General features: G+C 41.4%; 2 protein-coding genes across 12 annotated transcripts in view; one reads left to right on the forward strand and one right to left on the reverse strand.

Annotated features, from left to right (window-relative positions):
• Nucleotides 1-13,335, forward strand: part of FRYL (FRY like transcription coactivator) — a 158,008-nt gene extending 144,673 nt beyond the window's left edge. For 9 of the 11 annotated variants that reach the window (XM_090139463.1, XM_090139464.1, XM_090139461.1 and 6 more), the window contains 6 exons: nucleotides 309-407; nucleotides 3,907-3,975; nucleotides 6,815-6,832; nucleotides 7,757-7,867; nucleotides 9,192-9,388; nucleotides 9,745-13,335. In XM_090139463.1, the coding sequence (XP_089995589.1) occupies nucleotides 309-407; nucleotides 3,907-3,975; nucleotides 6,815-6,832; nucleotides 7,757-7,867; nucleotides 9,192-9,388; nucleotides 9,745-10,003 (753 nt within the window). In that variant the 3' untranslated portion in view covers nucleotides 10,004-13,335. The remainder of the gene's footprint in view (nucleotides 1-308; nucleotides 408-3,906; nucleotides 3,976-6,814; nucleotides 6,833-7,756; nucleotides 7,868-9,191; nucleotides 9,389-9,744) is intronic. The other 2 variants (XM_090139465.1, XM_090139467.1) reach the window with 1 other exon arrangement.
• Nucleotides 13,336-13,628: 293 nt separating this feature from the next.
• On the reverse strand, nucleotides 13,629-15,803 carry ZAR1 (zygote arrest 1). Its single transcript, XM_031588700.2, has 4 exons — nucleotides 15,014-15,803; nucleotides 14,854-14,946; nucleotides 14,711-14,785; nucleotides 13,629-14,645 (listed from the first exon to the last, which is right to left on the reverse strand). The coding sequence occupies exons 1-4, from the start codon at nucleotides 15,773-15,775 to the stop codon at nucleotides 14,502-14,504; spliced, it is 1,074 nt and encodes a 357-aa protein (XP_031444560.2). The 5' UTR covers nucleotides 15,776-15,803; the 3' UTR covers nucleotides 13,629-14,501.
• Nucleotides 15,804-15,966: the final 163 nt, after the last annotated feature.

Consider the following 15,966-nt stretch of genomic DNA (forward strand, 5'->3'; position numbering starts at 1 on the left):
TTTATACTAGCTGTGTGTACATGAAATATTACTCTTATTTTTGAGAGATCTAGAAGTCCCTTTGCAGTCTCTCATTCATCTGTTGACTAGGTACTGCCCTTATTTTGGAATTGAAAGCTCACTGTCTGAGCTGATCAGCTCTGTGTTAATTTATTAATTCAGAGGTGTCGTGATTCGTATGTACATAGCTGTTTTTAATTTGATTGTTTTTTTCAAATATAGCCTTGAAATTTCATGTTACATAATTACTAATATATTGGACTACGTAGATTATGGTTGGATACTACCTGACTGTTTTTATCTTTCAGCTAATGTCTTGTGGCCTGCTGGAAACATTGAAGTTCAGTGTTTTAGAACTCCAAGAACATTTGGATACTTATAATGTCAAAAGAGAGGCTGCAGAACAGGTGAGTATGTTTTGTATTTCAAATCAAATATATTAGGCTTTTCCTGTACAGAGAAAATGATCCTTTGGGAAGTTAAACATACATTTGAAGGAATGTATTACTGATGCTAGCAGCCTGTCAGGCAGTGGCTGTGGCCACACGAACTTGAGTGATGTGAAACAGAACCAGAATTCAATCTATGGTATCTTGGCAGAGGACAAGTTTTCCTCTTTCTCTGTTGCACTGAGTTTATTAAGAAATAATGGCCCCTGCCTTGCACAGTTTGCTGACAGCTGATTTGTTTACTAGAATAGCCATCCACTTTTTGGTGGAAATGAAGTTTCCTCATAATCAAGGCTGAAGCACACCACTCTGTACTGTAGGTAAACTATTTTTGGGACAAAAACCAGTATTTCTGCTGAAGAGATGCTGATTTTTTTTTGTCCTGCTGTGTAGCTATTAACAATTTGTTTGGAAATTAATTCACGAGGTCTAATATAATAAAATACATCTTGTCATTTAGTCTTAATCAGAAACAAAGCACTCATCTAATGACCAACATTACCTTGTTGTTGGTAATAATACTTAATGTCTGACAATCTCCAATGCATAATGCTATCATCAGTACTATAAGAAAACTATGTATTTTATTCTTCATTTTAGAGAGCCAAACAGGGGTCAGACAAGAAGACTGAGGCAGAGTAGAGAGGTGCTGGGTTGTGTGGATATGCTTTTAGTAGTAACCATCCAAAAATTGAGGATTCACTTTGTACATACTCCTCATTTAGTCCACAGTTTGTCATAGCAATAAGGTACAGTGTTGTTTGGTTTATAAAATTGTATCCCTTTCAAATGGCTAAGAACTTGCTTAACTTCTTTTTTAACTAGTTTTCCTCTGTGACTTGTCGTACAGATATAAATCCATGCTGGATATTATAAGCTTATAAATGCATTATTATTTTACTTTAGGTATTGGCTTGGTGGTCTCTTTTTGTTACATCATAGTAAAAGAGTGTTGTTTTATTTTCCTGTAGTAAAGCTGTCAGAAGGGTGTTCAGTAACATTTCTGTGGTCAGCCTGTCTTCTGCCATAGCATTTGTGAATGACTGGAGCAGGAAAAAGGTTTCTCTGGATCAATGGAACTGTGAAATAACTGAGAGCATCTTGACAGCTTTTATTTTTCTTTAATAATTCATAAAGAGAACTAAGAGGTACCAAGGAAGGAGATTTATTTCTTCTGGTTTCAGTCCTCCATTTTTGTACTGCACAGTTTAAGTAGACTTAAGAATCTAATTTAGGATAAATTTCATTTGTTTTCTCTATGCTACTGAACAGAATATAGGGAATGACAGAAATAAACTTCTTGAAGTCAAATCTTTTTTTCTGTTATTGCAAGCAATACTTACATGTATCCTGCGCAATCTGAAAGTAAAATACATGATGAGCATGTTGCAGATTCTCACTTTTTTTTCTTACAAACATGCAGAAAATGATCAAACTGAGTTAATTAGGATATTGTCTAATCAAGTAAATACAAATTAACGAATACTTCAATAAACACAATTCACTTCTAGTATCCTTTAGAATTAACCACTGGAAAAATCTGTACGTTATACTCAATGAAAAATTGTTACTTAAAATTTATCCAAATAAATGGATGCTGTTTGTCGCTATCAATGCTATGTACAGTATTAGCATTCCCATTCATGTGAATCAAATTCAAAACAGGGTTGCAGTTGCTTAAAACTGTGCACTGAAATAAGACAGAAAGAGGTATCTGTACTGTAGGATTTTTGTGGGATGTCTGTTTTATGGTCATCTGGCAAACCAACTTATACTGTGACCAAGGGCAATCACAAACTTCCCTGTCTTACATTTTTCACCCACATCTTTATAGGAGATAGCTAGGGATAAGCAAATTGTTGCAAGGTAAACATATGAGTATTTTATTACAGAATCTGTTGCTGTTCTCAAAGAGAAAGTTTCTGCAGACTTGAACATATATTCTTTGCAAAAATTGTAATTAATTAATTTTGTCAATCTTTTGGAGCTACTATTCTGTTCTTTTGCAAGGAAGCTGCTTGTGACTTCTTATATTTTAGGGACTGAGATACTGAATCAGACACGTGTAATATAGAATATAATGTTATATGTATTCCATAAAATTCTAGGCATGCACTTTATTCAAACTGGTTTAAGATTTAAAGAAATTCTAAAAGGAAAGCGTGTGAAAACAACTGCTGGCTTCCAGTTTTTGTTGCTGTTTGTTCCAGTGCAAACCTATTCCAATTATTACTGATGAATGCTGTGAGACAAAAAGAAAAATTAGATTTGCTGTGTATGTCGGTATCCATGCCACTAATTGAAGCTGACACCACAGTGTTTAGAGAATTCCATTTCTCCTCTTGATAAGCACACAGGCCTGGTTAATTCACTAAGTAACCTTTATTAAATTGAGCAGATGGGAAATCACATTTTTCTTTTCCTTGCATCAGACAAAGGTTAGAAAAAGGTTACAGAGACTTCCTGTGAGACTTATGATATAAAGCGCTCGGTATGCTATATTATTCTTCCATGGATGTACAGAGCCTGTTCTTCATTTCTGAAGATAATCTGCACTCTGCATCTCAACATGACGTGTTGCTATTTCAGTAATACCCAAATTACCTCATGCTTGCTGCTGTTTTCACTGCACCGAGGAATATGCTGAGCATTCTGTAGATGAGATCACCAGGTCACATTATCCAAAAAGAGTGTATTTGATTCCAAAATGCTTGATATTAATACTTTAAAATTTCCTTGCTTTTTATAAGGGTTAAAAAAAGAGATTACCCACTGAAAATAATAAATTTGTTATGCACTACAGGAACTGGAGTTAAATACAGTGCTGTATTGTGGAAGAGGGTGGAATCTGTGTTTGCATGGTATAATGTGAGAATGCTTCATCTCTCTGGCTTGTATAAACCAGAGGTGATACTGAATTCCCATTGAAGATTTTGGATTTTTTTTTATTCCTCCCAGTAAATCTGTACATACATCTTGTTACACAGGAGCAACTGCTGTTGCTAAAGTAAAACAGACATGCTCTTCTTCTATAATTTGCATGATAGGTTTGAAGTGCTGAGAAATCATGTTGGTGTAAACTTTGTGCAGAAAGTGAAGAGAAAATATGAACTCATTTAATGAATGTCATTTTTCTGCCCTCTTCCCTTACATCTCCCTGTAACAATAGCCAAATACAGTCATGTTAGTATTTGGACTGAAGTGTGCTGTCTCCATTTGGGAGAATGAAACTACATGAAATTTGCAACAGAAAGGATGCAATAAAAACTGCAAAGCTGTACTTCATGGCAGAAATCAGTAGTGGAAACAACACTGATAAAAACTGATTTCATATCACGATTTCTTACATAGTCTAAGAATGTAGAAGATGTACTGAGATGTCTTAAGCATTTTTACGACAGTTTTCAGTTTGCTGTACTTCAAATGATGTTTAATCTTGTTTGTATTTATTTTTCAGTGGCTAGCTGATTGCAAAAGAACATTTGGTACTGATGATGGCATTCATGGCACTAACACAGATGCCCAGGTAGGTACATCTCATTCGTAAGTCTCTGGATGTGAGATTTAAAAGCAGATCTGTTGGACAAAAACTCCAATATTTGCAAGAGAGATTAAAAACGTATGAAAAGCTTTTCATTTCAGTTATCATGCAATCTTCTGTAAACTCAGTTTCTTATGAAGCAGTGGTCTAATAAAATGGGCTTTTTTTAATAAAAGCTGGCAACCAGTCCTGGGTTCTAGGCTTAATAACACTAAGCAGATAAGCAGACTAGATACCATCTTTGTACCAGTAAGTCCTCTTTTCTGCAGCTGTTTCTAGAAGAAGAAAGATTGGCGTTCTGCTTGTATGCTCAGATAAACTGTCTGGCCAAAAATCTCTACTGAATTTAATATAATTAATATTATATAAATATGTATGACCTTTTCAGAGCCACCATTTGGGTGGGATGGAACAGTATAGCAGAATGGCAAAAATTTAATGAAACTCTTTTGTCAAACTATCATCTAATAACAACAGGTGAAGTAACCTATTAAGATCAGTTTGATATTCTGTATGTATTTGCATGACAGTGTTTCTGTTTAATAATACTAATTGCTAAAGCGAGTAATAGCTTTCCCTAAAGTGGACAAGGACTTCAGTTCAGTTGGAACTCTTATTCCTTGATATACTTGGTAATGCTTCTGCTGCTGAAAATGTGGTGGTTAGCAACAGAAATTTCCACTGTGTGCGTGAACTGTTTCTTCCTTAGTTTACATTTAGTCTTATGTATACTTTATATAAAATTTGTTTAAATCCAGTCACAAAATGTATATGAATTTTTTAGAGTACTGAAATGTGTTTGTATTACCACATTGAGGTTGGGTATTTTAAAGATGTTTAATGTGGTTAAAGCAAAATATAATTATTCACACACTTGCTACCACTTGAGAGGCTTTTTGCTTTGCCTACAAGCTCAACATCTGCTATATTTCATGCTTGGTTCACATCTTCATGTAGTGACTGGCACTATGTAACAACACAGTACTACAGCACACTAAATGTTCTATGTATTGATTTAAAAAGCAGCGTCTGTGTATTTCAGTCCATTTTTGGAATGCTGCTTTATGTTCACTAAGAAACTGTTTGGACACTACCATGAAGGTAAATATTACTATTCCCGTTATATAGCTAGACAAACTAAGAAATGTTGGGAAAGCAGCATACAGACTTTCATTTAGCTTGTGTGAGAAAATGCATCAGTCGGAGCAAGGCAGTTTTATTTGTTCCTCTCCAGTTCGGCTGTGTTTGAAGACAACCTCAGAACAGGAGCTGTGTGGCCAGTTCTTAATGATTGTTTGTGGAGACCTGCTCTGGTTGTTGTTTCAGTTCTAGCTTACAAAGCAGGCTGGAAGCTTTTTGCGTGTATGTGTATTCAGTTAAAATCATTGTAAGGTGTATTGAGGATGCTGAATCTTGTTATTTTGCTTCATAAACATATGCAGTTTACGTAAGTTACATATTTACTCACAGAAGCTTATAGTGGCTTGGTGGAATAGAGATATAGAAGATAATTTTTCTAAAAGTGAGTGGAGTGTAGAACTGCTAACTCTATCCAGTCAACCAGTTAATGCTAAAAAGACCTAAATATTGTCCTGTGCAGAAACACAAGGCTGCAGGGCTGCTTCCATTTCTTACCAATTTTAAGCACTGTGATCAGTACGGCTACGGAATAGTGAGACAAATTCTGCTCTGGCTCAGGCATTACCAGCAGACGTGCAAGTAAATGTAATTCAGTTTTTGCTCTTGGTACTTAGATGCAAGCTTGAAAGAATGCATCTAGACTCAAGCTACATTGTTTATACATGACCAGCAGGTAGGAAAATCAAGATTGTTTTGCCAAGCAGACAAGAACACTGGGACTTAACGACTAATTCTTAAATAAACTGACTCTGCCATTTCTCAGAATCTGAATCTCTGTGTTCCGTAAGAATAATTCTTCTCAAAGTGGGCAATTCAAGATGTTCAGTGCATTGGAAGCTTTTGCTTATATAATTGTGCTATGTGTATAATAGCAGCAAGTACACTACAAAACCACACAATGTTTACAGTCCATTAAGCATGCGGTGTATAATTTATTACACACCTAGTAATTAGCTGTGTGCTTAATAACTTTTAACTGCTCCTGTCTGTTAGTATCAGGTGCTGGTTCCATCTTCATACATGTGTCCATTGAACATGGCTTAAATGTCATCAGCACAGTGCTTTACAGAGCACAGAAGTTTCTTAGTCTAAGGAATGTATTTGTTGTTTTTTTCTCCCTCTCTCTCTTTCAAACATTGTTGGGAGGAAAAACAAACAAACAAACCCAAATCACAAAACTGTCACAGTGAGGTGTTGAGAACCTGAGAACTGAGTTTAGCAAAAAGAATTTCCTAACACAATTTCTTAAAAAGTTCAGAATCCACATGTACCTCAAATTTTAAGAAGAATTACCTGTGCTTAAGCAGAAAAGTAAGAAGCAGCGTACAGATTATACAGACATTCAGACCTGCTTTTGAATTTCTAATTTTGCGTACCATTAAGACCACACAATATGTAAAGACCAGGCAGGGTTGTAAGGTGAAGTATGTTGCTCATGTACTCATGTTGCAGAACGATAAAGTCGCTGTATTGTATTGATAATTACAATAGCAAGTGTGTAGTAATTCAACTTCAATCTGTTAATTTTTTTTTCCATTCAGGGTTTATTTGGAGCATGTTACTTGTATTTCATTCTCCATTTTACCTGGGACATCTTTTACCCTAATTAAAATGATTTCCTGCACTAATTCTTGATCTTTTTTCTTTCTTTGTATTTTTGTGACCTGCTCATCTTCTTGCTTAGCAAATGGAAATTCTAGCAGTAAGTGATGGTTCTTGATTTATCAAATATTTAACCATGCCAGTCAACGAGCTGGTCTCCATTTGTCTCATCCATTTGTGACATAGTGGTGTCCTGTCATAGACTATTACAAAAATGCTGTGTGCTTCATTTCTGCATCATCTAACCCAGTGAACTGTTGGTTCTCTGTAGATAACAGAATCCTGTAGTAAGTAGAACCTTATAGAAGATTATTCCATTAGAACTAGCTCTTATGTCTTTATGTAAAGCAGTATTAGCACTGTCTGCACCTCAGTTTCAGAAGCATAAAAATTGAAACAAGACAGTGCACAAGTTAATGCTGCTGTTTCATTTCATTAAGATAATATCACGTGGTGTTTTCTAAAATGGAAACAGAGCTACCTTTCACAAAGGAAATATTCTTCTTACATTCAAGAATGGAATTATTTTCCTCTGATTCAATCAGGCAGTTATAAGCTAAAGACCAGGCTATATACTATGTTTACGTATTTATATTAGTGGTTATGAAAGATGGTGTACTTGCCAATCACAACAGTATTTTTTTGTATTAGCTCTTGAATTCAAAGCAGTATTAATATCAAATAAACAACCTATGATATTCTGTCTGGGAACATGACATCTTAAAATGCATTTTGAATCCCTTTGTTTCCTACCATTTGGAAATGTAACTTCTTATTAAAATTTGAACTCTTAACCTGTATGAGAGAGTCTACCCATAAATATAGAACTGAATGAAGCTTTCATTCGCTTTTCATTAGCTTCTTGCTGCATTAGCTTGCAAATCTTTTTGGCACTTTCATAACAGTAACCAAATAACTACTTCTACTTTTTGCACATTCTATATTGAAGTTGTCTTTTGTTTCTTGTATTGGATAGTAGATGTTTAGCAGTTTGTGAATCTAATGATGTTGTTTACATTTGTAGGAACTGGAGTTATGTCGGAGGCTATACAAGTTGCATTTCCAGTTGCTGCTTCTGTTCCAAGCCTACTGCAAACTTATCAGCCAAGTAAACACAATCAAAAAAGAAGCAGAGGTAATGAAAATCATGCCATTTAGCTACTTGCTGTTGACATTTTAAAGCCAAATCACTTTTAATACATTTTGGTAACATGTTTTTCAGCAGGACATCTTTTTAAAACCCCACTACTCTATCGCTAATTAATGAAAGATATAAGTAGAACTTGCAGGAATTTTCTGAGATTGCAATTATCAGTGTTGATTTTTGTACAACTTGAAAGCTCTTAGAAAGGAATGCAGGGAGTCCAGTGATGAGGACTTTAAATATTTCAGTAGCACTCCTGGCGTTTGCTAATCAAGCTACAACAAATTCAACCAGCAGAGTTCTGTGATGAAGCTCCTTTCCATCACCCCAGTGCTTCCTGGTAGGAACACAGTGACTTACTACCAGTCACTCACTTGACTGCATCGTGCCAGCTGCCATTCAGTTTCACTGCAACCCTGTCCCAGCCTGTGTGTAGTTAGTAATGCATGCTAGATGTCTTGTGGCTGATTTCGAGGTGTACTAACTTTAGAAGCAAAATGCGTCATTCAGCTGTGCACATGAGTTTAATCGAGTTTATCTGAATGAGTTACACTGTTAATAATGTTAATAATCTTCTCAACATTCTCCCACCGGGACTGTAATGCAATAGAGGTAGCATTTTAAAAGAAAAAAAGTATTGCTTGATGGAGTGGGAAGGAAAACAAAGAAGAGGAGTGGAAGTCTTTGGTTTAGGAAAAAAAATGATGCATGTTACTCACTTAGATCTCCAGATTTTTGTAGGGGCTGCAAATAAGTGAGTTTGTTTTGTATGAAGAATGTCATGGAAGGTTAGCATCACACCAGCCTGAATTCTGAAGTCAGTTGTAGAATCCTGTTCTGAGCATGCTTTTCTCTTTTACTTACATGCTGAAGCTCAAGCAAAAGATGGTATTATATACAGTATCTGAATTACAGTTATTCTGCTGGACTGTGAGTTCTTACAGATTTTTTCCTCATGTTGAGGTTGTCATTGTAACAACACAATTTCTGTTGTACTTTCCAAAGTGTTTAATGCTTCTTATCAATTTAATCGTTGTCAAGTGATGTGAGAAGAAAAATGTACTTTTTGGAACAAATTTTAAAGAACTGACAAAGATGGAAATTTCATCAGGGAAAGCTGACATACCTGATATATGTACTTGGGCCACTAAGTTGGCTGTATGTATAAGGAACTGAAGCAAATAGTTGGATTACTTTTTCTGTGTCTTATTTAGGATTGTACAAGGAGGAAAAACGTATGTGTCTGATCAGCTGAAGCTTAATTTAGCTAAAAATATATTTAAACTAGAAGAGCTTACTTTTGTATTTCTTTTAGGTCATAAACATGTCTGAGGAACTAGCTCTTCTGGAGAGCTGTCTGAAAGAGGCCGAGGCTGCATCTGACAGTGGTATCGAAGAAATTGAAATTGCAGAAGCTTCCCAAGCTAGCACAGAAACAGCGATTCACTCCCTCATTGAAGCCCTGAGAAGCAAGGAGTTTGTGTCAGCTGTAGCACAGGTCAAGGCTTTTAGGTGAGTGCATAAGGATTATGCTTTCAGGCCAGCGTTTGCTAATGGGCTGTTTTAATTTAAAGACAGGGATAGGCACTATTCCAATTTTTTCAGCTACTGCTAGATAACTCTTACTGAAAAAGACAAGCACAGTTGATTAATTATTGCATGTTCATTGGCATTTTTTGATTTTAAAAAAGGCAACTGTAGGAATAGTTGTTCTTTAGTGTTTGGCTTTGTGAAAAATCACACTGTTAACTATAAGGACTACAGAAAAAACATTCCTCTTGCATTTCCATATGTTCTGTTCAGATCCCTGTTTTAAGAATACTTACTTTTTTTTTTTTAATGTCTAAATACAAATTATGTCCCCACAGATCCATTTGGCCCCACGACATCTTTGGCAGTTCAGAAGATCACCCAATCCAAACACTGCTGCACATATATTTCCGTCATCAGACACTTGGTCAGACTGGGAGCTTTGCAGTAGTGGGCTCCAACCAGGACATGTCTGAGGCCAGCTCAAAGCTGATGGAACTTAACCTAGAAATTCGAGAGTCTCTACGCATGGTGCAATCCTATCACCTTCTAGGGAAAAACAAACCAGGAGTCAGTCTTGTGAGCACTGGATTCTGAACAGCTGTCATTTAGAAGAGAACTGATACTGAAGATGCTTCTGACTATTATTGAGCACCTTTCATTTAAAACAAAAACAAAAAACACAAAAAAGAAACTCCAGCAGTCCTGACAAATGACCCACTTTCATCACAGCTGGAACTTAGTTCTTCAGAAGTAAAGAATCTGAAAATTGAAGTTAACATCTTACTTAACTGCTCTTTCTACACAGTAGCTGTGTGGCAGTAGTATTTTTTTAATTAAACGTATGTACAAAACCTACATGAAAGGAAAAGGGCTTAAATGTAATGCATACATATGCATTATTTTCTGTTGTAACAGAACTATACGTGGTGTTTGCAGTAACAGCCTCTAAATGTTGAATCAATACTGCAGGTGGGATGAGGCTAAAATCAAGGCTGGTTTATTTTGGCTGAAGACCTGCAATGCTCCCTGGCTTTCCAGCAGCAGTAGATATAATCATCAACTGATACCTAATGAGACACTTTGCAGCATCATGAAGAGTGTGCGGTTGAATACGAGTAGGATGGCTTCTGACTGCAAAAACCATTGACTTCTCAGTGTTTTATTTTGTTGTCCATAACGAGGAAAGGATGTGTGTGAGTTGGTATGTATGGCTATGTGACAGTTGTTTTTTGGAGGTATGGATGATTGTTAAATGAGGTCTCAGAGCATGCTTGTAAGAGCTGCAAGATTATTTTTGAAGAAATTTTATTTTATTAGATCTAATCCTCATAGCGTGTAAATGTTAGGACATTTAATAATATTTTAAACTGGGATTTCCCAGTGTTTCTAAAAGAAATAATATATCTGTTAACTTTATTGGAATGCTGCTCAGTTCTCTGATCAGTGCTTATGTTACAAATATTGATAACAACTAACCAAAAAGTAGCTGCCTGCAGAGACTTTAAAATGTATATTAAAGATATATGCTGCCCATCAGCAATTCTCATTAGAAGTTAACTTATTTTATTCTGTAAATATTCTAGAAACTGTATAGTGCAAAACCAGTATTTTTCTTGTAAATTTGTGCAATGCACTGTTAAGACATTAGATGTATAAAGCTGAGGGGAAGGGGAGTTCTCACTATTGGTAGTCACGTACATGACTTGCAGTCTGAGTAGCCTGCAGGGTTCAAACAAAGTCTGAATGCACATACATGGCTCAAGTTAAGCCTAAGGAATTGGGACTATACAGACAAAAGGATTGCCTCCCAAACCATGCAAACAGGCAATATCTTCTAGTTCAGTGTCAAAGTCTGTAGCATAAAACAAACTGGATTCTGTTGAAACCAACAGCATTTTGTAAAAAAAAAAAAAAAAAAAAAAAAAAAAAAAAATTAAAATAAAAAAAAGAAGAAGAAAAAAAAAGTAGTCCCACAATTCCTGTGATTTGAAAGGAACACCCAGTATTTTTATATACATCTCTTACCCACTGTGATTTTTTTTAATGGGCTCTAATTCCAGAGTTTAGAATGTAGAACTGAAATTCTTAGCTCTGCCTTTTTGGGGGAATTCAACCCCACTAGAAATGTAATTAATTGTACTGAAGCGCATTAACTGAAGGCACTGTGCACACTGTTGGGCTGCTGACAGTAGTTACATTATCCTAACAAGCTCTGTAACCAGTCAAGGCACATCCATAATCACTGTATTTTTTTCCTGACCCTGATAAAGTTGAATTATTTTGGTGGTTTTGTGGTACTGTAGCTGGTGTTCTTAATTATTTAATAAGTATTTACAGGGGGATAAGTAGTTACATTTAGTGGCGCATTACACTTTTATTTACATCATCTTTTACCTTTTTTTTTTTTGTAAAAATAAAAGACATTGTATCTGTCATCTTGTGTAGTTTTACAAGCCAGAAGATCATATATTTTTAGGAGCATTTAAGTACTTAAGGTAAATGCTGACTACAGAAGAATGGGAGCCCCATAGTCCCATTTTTTTTTCCTTATGTGTGATCCATACATTTTCCCCAGGCATCATCTGAGAATGCAAAGAGAATTTATAAGACTCCTCAAAACTGAATTTCTGCATACAGTTACTCAGTTACATGTCTTCCTTGCTTTACAATGGCTGCTGGAAAGCGGCACCTGTCCTACAAAGCATAAATCATAGTACCTCAGTGGTTGGGTATTTCTTCTTAATGCACGCTTCCTCTTTCACTGTGGTTTAAGAACCACCTCCAGACCTCTGCTGTGCCACCTGTTCTGTCTCCAAGAGGACATCAGGCCATGCCCAGTGCTGCTCTTTTTGCTGGTTGCCACTTCCCAAGTGACTCATCCAGTGCCAGCAGCATGCTAAACACAGCTGTAGTGAAGGCTGTCTGAAACCTGGCACAATGTCTGACATCTTTAAGATGCACTGAGTGCAGTATTATCAGAGCTAACATCTGCAAAAAGCATTTTTCCATGGAAAAGCTGTGCAGCACACACTCAAGATATCTTTGAAGAGCTGACAAGTCTGCTCCTTTCTGCTTTGCATAATCACACAGGTCACCATCAGCTTCCCCTCTTCCTGCTGAATTGAGGAACTCAGGCCAACAACACAGCATGTGCTGTCAGAGACATGACAGAGCAGTAAAGTGGAAAAGAATGCAGAACTGTACATCAAGCAATAAAAGCAGTGAATATATTTATGTTAGAGTGACACTCACAGCTACCTCTGTACTAGGAACCAGCACAGCATAAAGGAAAGCTTGTTTAACACCATTAACAGCACTGCTTGCTGCACTCCCCTTCCTCCACACCCCAGGACCTCACAGCAGCAGGTAGGGTCAGCCTGCCCCTCTTTCACCACTGAAGGAGCTTTCCTGAAGATCAGCTGGGCTCTCAGCACCAGCTGTGTGCCTTCCAAGGCAGCTGGGAGTTTGGAAGTTCCCAGGTGTATTGCATTTCCATTCTGGCTATTGCTGGTAACTCCATAGCAAATAGTCCTCAAAGCCATGCTTGTGAGGAGAGCTGTATACATGGAAGAGCTGAATGCTATTTCTGTTAGCTGCCCTAACACTCGATATGGCACAGAGCTTGTGTTGCTGTGAAAAAAAAGTGGTGTTCTGCTCATTCCTAGAGCACACCATGCAGTTATAGTAACTAGTGAAGCAAGCATAAATGAAGTTACTAAGCAATTAATTGCTGGTGATACATTGTACTCTTACTGCAAAAGATTTAAGTTACAGAACTACAGAGTTACTGCAGTAAGTTCAAGGGATGCACTTAATGCAGGAACTGACAGCAGGACGAGTTATGTCTGTTCCAGAGGAGCTGTAGCATTAACACTGCCTCCCAACAGGCATTCACTACTGGCAAGAACAGCAGTTGCCTCCTCACCGTACCATAGCCTCTATGAGAGCAGCACAGACAGACTGCTTCCCTTCAGTCACTCCTGCTGGTGGTCTGAAGGCAGTGCTTCTCTAGAGAAAGCCACTTTAGAAGAGTTCTCCACAAGACTCAGTCCAGTGTAGTGCTTAATTTTGAAGGTAACAGCTTTATTCACATTCTCAGGAAAGTACATTTCTCCATTGTTTACCCAACTCCTTAGCTATGAGGTAGACTGTAGTGGGACTCAGGGTTTCCCTGAGTTGCCTGTGCCGGTGGCACTGCTGTAGTGCACCAGTGTGCATAACACCACTGAAACATGCTCATCCCCATAGAGACCTCACCCTAGCACCAAAAATAGTCTGGGTGCATCACCTCTAGCTGCAAACCCCATCCTAGATGTGCACTGATCTGCTCCTTTCCTGATGGAAGGCAGCAGAGCCCAAGCACACACCACCATGTGCTCAGCTCTTTGTGCAGCACCTGCAGGTTCAGAAGGAAGCTGGGCAGATGCAGGTCGCCTGGAGCCTTTGAAGTGCCATTTCTCCCAATAACCCAACATTTCTGTTCACCTGATGCATGTAACATCAAGAACTCCCTCACCATCAGTCAGTGACAGCTACCTCTTAAGACCACCCCAAGCAGCACGGGGCCCCAGCTTACAACGCCAGCTCAGCCAGGCCCAGGCAGCCATACCAGCAGCAGCCTGACTTCTACACAGTCATTCTCAGCCTCTTCCAGAGAGGAACAGCAGGGCAGGGGCCCCTCTACACCAATGTGCACAGTGACTGAGTACCACCACGGCCCTCTCTGCGACGTGCTCCACCACCACAGTGGATGTCAGCCTGATGCCCAAGTGGTTGAGCTCCCCATGCAGGATGAGTAACCAGCGTTCTTTCCTGTCTGAGACTCCACACAGCCTTGAGCTGGCTGCAGCCCAGACTGTCACTAATTCGCAAACTAGTATTTGCAGGCTCTTCCCTTACACAATTACCAAAATCTCAACACGCACCCCCAAACCGGGCACAGCCCCACCTGACCAGGAGAGGCTTCACCAAATCTTTACTCGCAGCTTTCCCAGCCACCCTCAACCCAACCAACAACAACGGAAAAAAAACTGCTGAGCCTGCAGTTCCCTGGAAGAGCCCTAAACAAACGAAATCCCTCTCCTCCTCCTCCTCAGATGATGTATTTGAAGCTGAAGGTGCTGTCGCAGGAGAGGCGCTTCCCCTTGCACCTCCCGCACAGGTCCTGGCGGTGCGGCCTCTTGGGGTCCACGTGGCGCAGCTTCACGGGGCAGGTGCAGCGCGTCTGCTTGCAGCTCTGCGGGGAGGCGGCGTCAGCGGGGAGACGGGGAGCGGCCCGGGGGGACGGGGGACGGTGGTTACCTGGCAGGTGATGTCCTCCACGCGGTACGGGTTGTAGGACTTCTGGCAGGTGCGGCAGAACTGGCGGAAATACACCTGCGGGGCGCGGGGCGGTCAGCGGGCGCGGGGCGGCGAGGGACCGAGAGGGACGGGACGGGACGTACCTTGTTGGTGCCCTGCACGCACCAGACGTAGGCGCTCTCCCAGCGGATGTTGCAGTCCTTGCAGTGGTAGTAGCCGTACTTCTGCTCCAGGAACTGACGGAGACGGCCGTTACCGAGGGCGACGCGCGGCCCGGCCCCCGCCCCAGGCCCCGCTCCTCACCTGGAAGCGCAGACGGGCCTTGCCCGGGGCCGCCTCCTGCTTTTGGGGCGCGGCGGGCGGCTCCGTCCGCGGCTCTGCCTCCTCCCGGGCGCCCTCCGGCGACGCGGCCCCGCGCTGCTCCAGCGGAGCGGCCTCGCGCTCGGGCGGCTTCTCCCAGCTGGCGCGCACCGCCTCCGCCTCGCGCCGCTCCTCCTCGACGGCCGCCGGGGCCGGCGGCTCCTCGGGCTCCGGGGGCGCCTCGGGCTCCCGCGGCGGCGGCTCGGGCTCCTCGGGGAAGGCGGTGAGCCGGCGGGACGCCACGGGCGAGTACACGGCGACGGTGCGCGGGAAGCGCACGGCTCGGGTGCTGGTGGTGGCCGGGCTGCCCTGCTCCTGCTCCGGCTGCGGCTCCGGGGCCGCCTCGCGGGGTCGCGACGGGGCGGGGCCGGGCCGGCGCCTCAGCAGCGTGCGGGGCCCGAGGGAGCACTGCACCGAGGCGTCCTGCCGCGGGTTGACCTGCACGCCCACCTCCTTGGTGTTGGCCTTGCGGAGCCGCGGCGTCAGGTTGGGGTTCACCTGCGACAGGATGGCCTTCAGCTGCGCCCGCTGGTAGTTGTCGAAGTACTCGGCCGCGGCCGCCGCCGCCGCCTCCCCGTAGCCCGCGAAGTAGCCGCCCCGCGGCCGCCAGCCGCCCGCCCCGCCCTTGCCCTTGGGCGGCGGGTAGCGGTACGAGTAGGGCGGGTAGGCGGCGTACAGGTAGCTCTCCATCGCGTCCTCCGCCATGGCGCCCCGACGGCTGGCGGGGGGCGGCCTTAAATACCCCCGGGGCGGGGCCGGCTCCCCACCCCCCGACGGCGCCTGCCTGCAGCCTGAAGCGTGAAGCCCGGCCGGGGGCCTCGGGCCGCCTGCGGGATTCGGTGAGCCGAGGGGAGCGGTCCCTCAGCTGCCTCCGCGCGACGAGTGGGCGGCAGCAC

This window comes from Phasianus colchicus, chromosome 4 (assembly GCF_987193195.1).
Source record: "Phasianus colchicus chromosome 4, bPhaCol1.hap1.1, whole genome shotgun sequence".
In the NCBI taxonomy this organism is placed as follows: Eukaryota; Metazoa; Chordata; class Aves; order Galliformes; family Phasianidae; genus Phasianus; species Phasianus colchicus.